The sequence below is a fragment of the Musca domestica genome, unplaced genomic scaffold, assembly GCF_030504385.1.
Source record: "Musca domestica strain aabys unplaced genomic scaffold, Musca_domestica.polishedcontigs.V.1.1 78, whole genome shotgun sequence".
NCBI classification, from domain to species: Eukaryota; Metazoa; Arthropoda; class Insecta; order Diptera; family Muscidae; genus Musca; species Musca domestica.
In genome coordinates this window covers 302,106-312,207 of record NW_026712403.1, presented here as the reverse complement: position 1 = coordinate 312,207, position 10,102 = coordinate 302,106, and the positions used below count along the sequence as shown (strand labels likewise).

Here is a 10,102-nt window from a genome sequence, read left to right as displayed (position 1 = left end):
TATATGTTTCATCTGATTTGGTGTTTAAGCTTCTCAAATTCGTAACATGCATTCGACAACAATGATATTTACAGCCCAGAAATACCTCTGCAAAATTTTATCAAGATCGGTTCAGATTTGGACATAGGTCTCATATATACCCTCAACCGATTTCGGGTTAGTGGTGCATCAAATGGCCAATATCAGTCCAAAAGTCCTGAATTTTGGTACATCCGACCGTACTCAGTCTATGTTGATGGGACAACTTTGCTACAGTCGGTCACCACGGAGTCAGTTTCCCTGATCGACTGGTTACCTGCACTTCTGGCTCGGGTAAATGCTCCTACTTGGGCAAGGGTTCCTTTGCAGCCTCAACAAATTATTTCTCAATACGGTCTGCTACCACTGTGTCGATCGTTGCTTTACAATAAAACGCACAATAATTTTTACTTCACTTTTATTGTTTTGCACAATTCTGGGCACAATTTTATTTTAACGACCTTCTTGGTCAAAGGCAAAAAAACGAAAACGACAAAAAACTTCGAAAACTAATAGAAGATGATGATTCTTCTTCTTCTCATCGAACCCTTGTTCTTACTCCGAGAGCAAGAGAGCAGGAAAATATTGATCAAAGCAGAACCAGTGATATGGCATTGCCAGTATAGAAAAAAGGGAGAGACGACGTACATGGGAATTGCCTTCGAGGGCGAACATTAGTGCTGCGCTTGTAGCGCTTTTCCCATGAACATCTTCCCCCCCTTGGGACAAGGTCCCAACTAAAGTATACTATGAAATTAATTTTGACATTATATAAAACGTTAGAAAATTAGAAAAAACTAAACAAATTAAAAATTAATAAAATAAGGAACCAGCTCCACGGTCTTCAGTCTTCATGGTATCGTAACAAATACTGATAACTTTCATCGGGTAAGTAGGAATTGTTGGGAAACAGTTACTTCTTCCGGGCAACGTCGCCGAAAAAGGTCCAGCCAAAGATGGTGTTTTGAGCGTACGGCATGCCTGGTTCAATGATGGGTAGGCCCAAGAAAATTCCATTAGATGCTGATTTTCCCAAGACCACATTATACTTTCCCGGTGTTTCAAAATGAGGATCCGCTATCGCCTTCTTTGGGTAAACTTTTTTTACGCACTGCAAATCGACGGCGTGACGTGGCGATAACAACTCGGACTCAAGCTCGACGTTAAGTTTGGCGGTGTACGTCCGAACATTGTTGTTTGTCGATGTCAGCACAACAGTGGCAGGGCTCGGGTACATCACAAAATTGCTGGGAGAGCCCAGTTCGAGTGAGCTTTCATCGTAAAGAGGGTCGATAAGGACACGAACTTTCCTTGGTGTTTCATCCAGTCCCGGGAGATGCATCATGACTTCGGCGGTCATACGCAACCAAACCTCCCGGTTAACATCAAGAGGGTGCAACCAGGTGTGATGGGCCAAATTGCATACCCGACAGCCTTCGTTCCAAGGGCAAGTAATAACGCGATGACCCAGGCCAAGACAATTTACGCAGCCTTGATACTTGCGCACAATGGCGTCCTTCGCTGAAGGCGTCGCCTGAAGAAAGCTGCGACAGTGTCGGAAAGAGTGCCGAGTGTGACAAAGTGGGCACTTAAAGGCATCATTGTAACTCATCTGTAAGAAAGTGTAAGGCATGGTTAGGCGACAATAAAATGGGTAAACGTATTTTCATAGAGTAAGACATCATTAAGTGTGACAACGTAAGCTGGTCTATAGAGCATAGTTCATTCGGGACGAGGAAGGAGTACTAATTTGTGTACAGGACGCGTTATCACGCCGTTCAGGGTTTTCAAGTCCACTACTCGAACCCTATTGTCCTGTCCAAAGTGTAATTTTACCACGCGACCCATGCGCCACTCATTTGGAGCAAGTGAGTCAGAATGTAGCACCACAATATCATCAAGTTGTAGATCGTTTTGAGCCACTTTCCACTTAGTGCGTTTATGGAGCTCCTTGAGATACTCCATTTTCCAGCGCCTACAAAATTCTTGAGAAATCAACTTTATACGTCTCCAACGGTTCAACAAGGACGTTTTATTTTCGACTTCGTCGGGCTCAGCAAGAGACAACAAAGGACCGCCGATGAGGAAGTGCCCGGGAGTAAGGGCGCTAGGGTCATCTATGCCATCGGTTAAGGAAGTAAGTGGTCTAGAGTTAAGGCACGCTTCTATGCGGGCGAGTATAGTGGAGAGCTCCTCGAATGTATGTCGTATCTGCCCTGAGATTTTCTTCAGGTGCAGTTTGCAACTTTTAACCCCTGCCTCCCACAGGCCACCCATATGTGGAGCTGCGGCAGGATTAAAGTGCCATTCTAACTTCTGAAACCCGTATCGAGTAACAGAATCGTCTCTGGTTTCTGATATAATCTTCATGAGGTTGGATCGTATTTCGCGATCAGCACCCACGAAATTCTTACCATTGTCCGAGTATATATGACGGGGACAACCACGCCGGGCAACGAATCGAGCAAGAGCGGCGATAAACGCCGGGGTTGAAAGGTCGCTGACCGGTTCCAAATGGATCGCCTTGGTGGCGAAGCAAACAAACAGACAAATATAACCTTTCGAAATGCGGCAGCCTCTACCACTAAAATTCTTAATTTCCACCGGGCCAGCGAAATCTACCCCAGATGTGGAAAATGGTCGGGATATTGTAGTCCGTTCTGGAGGAAGGGCAGCCATTAGCTGTGTTTGTCGTTTCTTTTGAGCCAGAACGCACTTCGTACAATTTCGGTAACGAGTTTTCACCAAGTTCCGGCCTCTTATGATCCAGCATTCGAGGCGTGTAGTAGCCAGAGTTAGCTGAATGCCACCATGGTTGGTAAGACGATGAACAAAGTCAACGTACAGTGCAGCGAATCTGCTCTTATGGGCCAGAATAATTGGATACCTTTCATCGTACGATATTGAAAGGGCAGAACTCAACCTTCCGTTGGCTCGAATAAGGCTGTCTTTGTCGAGAAAAGGGTTTAGTGACAAAAGAGGGCTCCCAGACTCAATCTTCTGATTTTTAAGGAGGCAATCATATTCCGAGGGGAAATGGATTCTCTGTGACACAGACATCAAACGGCGTCGGGCAAAACTAATTTCATCCGCTGACAACCTTACGGTATCAAAACACGTTGTCTTCTTGGCTTTCCCGTGCGTTCGGTTGAAAAAGCGAATTATGTACCCTACAACATGAGTTGCTGTGGATAGACAAGAAAATCGTTCTAATATATCTTCCTCCACGGCAGATCGAGCAAAATGAACTTTTATATGTTTAGCCTCCAATATTGTTTCAGATATCACCACACCAGACGGCCATCTATTTTCGGGCGATTTGAGCCAGGATGGTCCATGCCACCACAGACCACTCTCCTTTATTTCTAAAGGAGTCCGCCCCCGGGTTGCCAGATCTGCCGGATTTTCATCCGTAGGAACATGATGCCAGTCACTTCCTATTTTCTCCTGGATAATAGAAACTCTATTTGCGACAAACGTTGTCCAAGAGTATGATGGTTTCTTGAGCCAAGCTAGTACAATAGTCGAGTCTGACCAAGCAAACAAAGATGTCTTTTGAATATCCAATTGAGGCAAAACTGAATCTACTAACTCCGCAAGCAGCAAGGCGCCACAGAGCTCTAATCGAGGTAGCGACATCTTCTTCAAAGGGGCAACTTTAGATTTCGCAACGAGCAAATTCGAAAAAATATTATGTCCCACTTCAACTCTCAAATACAACGCTGCTGCATAAGCCGACTCCGACGAATCACTGAACCCGTGTAATTGAACATTGCAGTCAGCAGAGTAATTTACCCACCTTGGTATTCTAATTTCTTCAATTCCCACGGAAGTTGAGACAAAGTTCTTCCAGCTTAATAAGGTATGTGGCTTTAGGGGGTCATCCCATCCAACATCATCGAGCCATAATTGCTGCATGAGAATCTTCGCAGTTATTATAATTGGGGAAAGCCAACCCAAAGGATCAAAAATCTTTGCGATAATGGACAACACTTGCCTCTTAGAATACGAATTTCTTTCTGGAATTTTGTCCATAACAAAGTAGAAACTATCTACCGAGGCGTTCCACCGAATACCCAACGTCTTTACAGAGCTTTTGTCGCCGAGCTCCAGAAATTCTTCATTTAAAAGTTTTTCACGAGCCAGACCCTTCAGAATTTCTTTGGAATTGGACGTCCACTTTCGAAGCTCAAATCCACCTGATTCAAGAATTTCTATCAATTCTTCCTTCGCTTTCAACCCCTGAGAAACAGTATGAACGCCTACCAAAGCATCATCGACATACATATTATTTCTTAGAATTTTTGAGCCAATTGGAAAACGATACTCTTCGTCATCCGCCAATTTTAAAAGAGTTCTAAGAGCCAAGTATGGGGCGCAATTGACACCAAATGTTACCGTCTTCAATTGGTAATCAGAAACTTCTTCGTCTGGGCAAGTTCTGAACAGAATACGCTGGTACTTAGCATGTGATGGATTGATCAAAATTTGACGATACATCTTAGAAATGTCTGCATTAAATACATATTTGTATAAGCGCCAATTTAATACCAGAGAGATAATGTCTTTTTGAAGGGAAGGTCCAACATACAACACATCATTTAAGCTTTTGCCATTAACCGAGGCACATGAAGCGTTAAAGACTACCCTCAGCTTCGTAGTCACGCTCTCAGGCTTAAAAACGCCATGATGAGGCAAATAAAAACAGTCCTCGTAGTTTACAAAGTGTTCTATCTTCTCCATATGTCCCAGAGACAAATATTCTAAAATCACCTCATCATAATCCGATTTTCGTTTTGGATTTCTCAGTAACGACGTCTCATTCCGCAAATATTGAGTAAGAGCAACGTATCGGCTGGACTTTGATGCAAAAGAAAAAGGAGGATCGTCTTTAAAGGGCAAGTTCACGGTATATCTTCCATCAGAGCCTCTGGAAGTCGTACATCGAAAAATTTCCTCGCACTTCTGTTCCTCTATCGAGGTAGTTGAAACCTTGGGAACCTCTTCAATTTCCCAGAACCTAGCTAGCTGGTCTTGCACTGACACTCTAGTGCAATGGGAAACACTCATTGAAGTCGGATAGAGCAAATTGGTTGCTGGGCCAGTCAATACCCACCCAAACACGGTCTCTTGAGCTAAAAGTGAGCCAAAGATATTTTTCCTAACTCCACTGAGCAAGATAATTGGGTAAATGTTTCCACCGAGCAATACATCTACTTGGCCACCTCGATAAAACGTTGGATCCGCAAAATCTAGATCCGGTAATTCGTCCATACGAATCTTATCCAAAGGCTGTGTGGGTATATTTCCCGTTATTTCTGGGATCACGAAGGCCTCCAAGTCTAGCGTGAAAGAAATATTTTTCACCGAACCAATTCTAATAGATGCTATTTTCGAGCATTTCGTTAGATGTTGACCGCCTAAACCAGAAATTTCGGCAGAGACAAGGCTTGTTGGTAACTTTAGCATTTTTTGCAACCGAGAGGAAATAAAAGAGTCATCCGAGCAAGGGTCTATTAGCGCACGAACTTTGTATGGAATTCCATTCCTTAAAATGTTTACCCATGCTGTGGCAAGCATTGTTCTATTTGAGACAGAGGTATGGAAGGCCCGAGGATTAGATAGAGTTGTTGGACCCGAAGATATATTTGGACTCACATTCGACATTTGAGACAAATCTGAGGTGTTGGTTGAGTTTGCATCATTACCTTGAGTAATTGTATTCTTATGAAGAAGACTATGATGCTTTGATTTACATTTAGAGCAACCCTGAGACCGGCAGTCCACCACTCGATGGCCCAATGCCATACAATTAATGCAACGATTTTCCCTTTTAATGATATTTAATCTATTTCTGAAGTCCATATTTAGGAATTTCGGACAAGATTTCAAGGGGTGAGTGCCCTTACACAAATTGCATTTATTCTCATTCACTTTGGTATGGTGGACTCTAAACTGTCTCAATTTTTCATATTGATTGTGCTTTGGGCGAGAACCTTGTCCTACTTGTACCCCATTCGAACAAGTTATATCTGACACACTTTCCAATGCTTTAAATCTCTCCGTGAGAAATTTATTCAAGTCATCCCAGTGAGGCATTTCTGTCTTATTATGCAAAGACTGCTCCCATAGAGAAAGAGTAAGTTTCGGCATTTTCGTAGAGCACAGATAGACAAATATAGGGTCCCATGACTTCACATCAATTTTATATAACTCAAGGACCGCTATGCAATTAGTAACGTCTCGTTGCAGTTTCTTTAGGCCACATGCCGATTCTTGCCCACAATGAGCAAGATTAAATAAATTCCGCAGCTGAGTATTTACTAGAATTCTCTTATTTTCATATTGGTTCCTCAAATTGTCCCAAGCAATAGAGAAACCTTCGGCTGTCAACGGAATATGGCGATTTATTTCTCTTGCCTCTCCACTTGTTTTTTGGAACAAATGGTAAAGTTTCTCGACAGAGCTAAGTTTTTTATTATTGATATAAATGGCCGTGAACAAATCGCGAAAACTGGGCCATGACACATAGTCCCCATGAAAAACCTCCGTGTCACACGGCGGGACTGAAATTGAGGCAGACACTTTTTGGTTTTGAGCAATTGGTACAACCTTTACTTTTTCCTTCCATTCCCCCAAGATGTTAATGCACCTAACGTAACTCTGATGAGCAAGTTTTTTATTAGTTTTTATGGTCTCCTTATTTTTCTTATAGCTCTCCGGGTCAGAGGTACAAGCTTTCAGGGTTTCCCTCCATTCTGTCCACAAACTGTGAAGCTCTGATTTTTCAACATCAATTGCAGAATCGTTGAACCCTGAGGAATCAGTCTCCTTTAAATTTTCTTCAAAAGAAATAATTTCCTCACATTTATTCAAAAAGTCTTCTAGACTTGCCATTTTCATCGAGCAAGCTTAAAATTTTCGATCTAGCAAAAAATTCGAAGGCGATAATCTCGAAAAATTATTGATGGGGAAATGTCCACTGCTCCTCCAGAGGAAGGTTTCTATTCTAATTTTCGAACAATTTGTTCCAAAAAGTTTACAATAAAACGTCCAATCTCAGCAGACAAGAGCACTCAACAACCGTACCCTTGAGTTTTGAATGTTTGTAACGTCTTCCGTAAGTCTCCAAACGAGCAAGTTATTTTACAGACCGACGATAAAACTTCAGCATTTATCAATCATAAATTGAGAACGATTGCTCCACTATATCTATTCCCCAATAATTGAGTAAGATTTAAAAACTTTAATTTGTACTTCTTGTAAAGTTTTAAACGAGCAAATTATTTAATGGTGTGCCAACAAACAGTCCAAATAATGTTCATTCCAACAATGAATTGTCAATGTTTTCTCAATTAGAGATTTTATTTTTTTTCTTTTTTTTTTTTTTTTTGAGCAAGTCTCTATATTACAAATAGATGCCTCTGACCCACAGAGTCGAATATACAAAAGGGCAAAATCCACTAACAACAAAATTGCTCTTCTTTTATTGTGTAAAGTAATTCCAAACTTTACCTTCACTATTTTACGCCGTTACACACCACTGTGTATGTAGCAATAATTTTTTGTTTTCTTCTAATAAGGTGGATAACCAAAGAGTCAATGTTACTCTTTCCACTTATTGTTTGCTTCGTCTTATCTCCTTCCAGAAAATATAGTTCTTCATACACTAGCAATCAAAATCAATGCAAATGAATATGAGTCAGGGCAGCCGCCAATGACAAAAACACCAATAGAGCCCAACCAAATTAGATAGAGACAATGCAACAACTATGCAGAGCCACCAGCGCACAAGCTGCGAGCCACCAAATCATAAACAGCAACGGCGCAACAGCAACACTGCATAGCAACCAACGCACAAGTGCTGAACCACCAACGCACAAGCAGCGAGCCACCAACAACATAAACAATGCCAGTGCGTCTAACGTACGGACAGCGCGCCACCAATGCACAACAACACTGCTTTGTATGTTATGACAGGCGAAGAAATTTTGCCTATTATGTAGATTTACAGGCAAACGGCAAGCACACAAACAGCGAGCCACAAAAAAGTACAACAACAATGCTGTATAGTCCACAAGAAGGCAGGCAAAGAAATAAACAAAGTGCTGTTACAAACAACAACACAATCAAGGGCCAAAGAGTAAGGCAGCGGCAAGGCTCCAAAAATATTCCAACGGTACCAAATGAGTCAATAACCTTAGCTACCCTTGAATATTTTTAGCAAGGTTATGTAACGGGACCACGACAATAGATCCAGTTTTCGCTCTTCACCACAATTCCAAATTTTTTTTTTTTCTCAAAAAATTGCCGGTACTTACTTTTATTATTTTTTCCAAATTGCCGGTTGAGAAGGACCAGATGTTGATGGGACAACTTTGCTACAGTCGGTCACCACGGAGTCAGTTTCCCTGATCGACTGGTTACCTGCACTTCTGGCTCGGGTAAATGCTCCTACTTGGGCAAGGGTTCCTTTGCAGCCTCAACAAATTATTTCTCAATACGGTCTGCTACCACTGTGTCGATCGTTGCTTTACAATAAAACGCACAATAATTTTTACTTCACTTTTATTGTTTTGCACAATTCTGGGCACAATTTTATTTTAACGACCTTCTTGGTCAAAGGCAAAAAAACGAAAACGACAAAAAACTTCGAAAACTAATAGAAGATGATGATTCTTCTTCTTCTCATCGAACCCTTGTTCTTACTCCGAGAGCAAGAGAGCAGGAAAATATTGATCAAAGCAGAACCAGTGATATGGCATTGCCAGTATAGAAAAAAGGGAGAGACGACGTACATGGGAATTGCCTTCGAGGGCGAACATTAGTGCTGCGCTTGTAGCGCTTTTCCCATGAACAGTCTAGAAGCAAGTACTTCGAATTCGGAGAAAATCGGTTCAGATATAGCTATATCTCCTATAAATATGTTTTATCCGATTTGGTGTTCAAGACCCTCACATTCGTAATATGCACTTGAATTTTGGGACGTATGTTTCCATTTTGTGCATCTCGGGTCCGATATATATATATTGAATGTAATTCATATATTAGTTCCTTCTGATGTTTACTATGATTTGCAGTCAATTGGGAATACTAGTAAAACTATTCGGTTTCTTGAAAATATGAAAAAATGGGGAACTATCACACGGTGCAGCACAAAAAGGAAACATTTTGAACGTTTCCATCTAAAAGTAATCTAAATAGGGAGGTAAATTTCCCCATCTCAAATTTTTTCATGTTTTCGGATTAATAATCTTAGAATCCTGGCATTTAAGGAATTAAGTGTCTTTGGCAATATTGCAGATAAAAATATGACAATCTCACGCGAGTAAACAAAAGGGTATTTTTGCTGTTCATGTCTAGCCTGCACATATTGAGGGGGTTTCGAAAATGTGTACTTTAATTGTCTGCAAAGTACTAAATGGTACTATATTTGATATTGGGTGAATGTATAAAGATAAGATTCTGAAATTTAATATTAGATTACTGCTAGTATCTGGGGCTGTCAATTGGCGGTGGTTTGGAAATGAGTCATATATTGTACGAAAGATACTTGGTGGTACTAAATTTGGTATTGGGTGAAGGTATTGGGCTAGAATCCCCAAATTGGTTATTGAGGTCTCTCTTTGTATCTAGAACAAAGATTTGGTGGTGGTTTGAAAACGTGTGCTATAATTGTACGAAAAGTTTTAAATAGTCCTAATAATAGAGCTGAAATACTGAAATTTGATATTAATGTGTTGCTTTCGTAGTTCGTTAGTCGCTTCATTTAATTATCTATAATGGATTTTTGGATATTAAGAAGTCCTATTCCACCCAGCTTGCTTGGGATGCATAATCAATCCAAATACAGGGTGAGATGAAAAAACTACAACCAACTTCAGACTGCTGTTATTTCAAAGCCACTCATCAGACAGCTGTTAAAATTATTCCAGTGACAGCCCATTATATTGTTTACAAGCGTACAAAAGTATTTTGATGAGAATTTTCCAGAAAAAAAGTTATTCGTGATGGAATTCAAGCGTGATAGTGTGATTTATTTATATTTGGCTGGAAAACCACAAGTGCCTATCGTTAGAACACT

The 10,102-nt window shown here is 40.9% G+C and overlaps 1 protein-coding gene across 1 annotated transcript; it reads right to left on the bottom strand.

The window, feature by feature from the left end:
• Positions 1–243: 243 nt before the first annotated feature.
• On the bottom strand, positions 244–8,865 carry LOC131806523 (uncharacterized). Its single transcript, XM_059130656.1, has 2 exons — positions 8,340–8,865; positions 244–1,630 (listed from the first exon to the last, which is right to left on the bottom strand). The coding sequence occupies exon 2, from the start codon at positions 1,628–1,630 to the stop codon at positions 932–934; it is 699 nt and encodes a 232-aa protein (XP_058986639.1). The 5' UTR covers positions 8,340–8,865; the 3' UTR covers positions 244–931.
• Between the last annotated feature and the right edge of the window lie 1,237 nt (positions 8,866–10,102).

Excerpts from the sequence above, each read along its gene's own strand:
- LOC131806523 (XM_059130656.1), bottom strand. The coding sequence starts at position 1,630 with ATGAGTTACAATGATGCCTTTAAGTGCCCACTTTGTCACACTCGGCAC.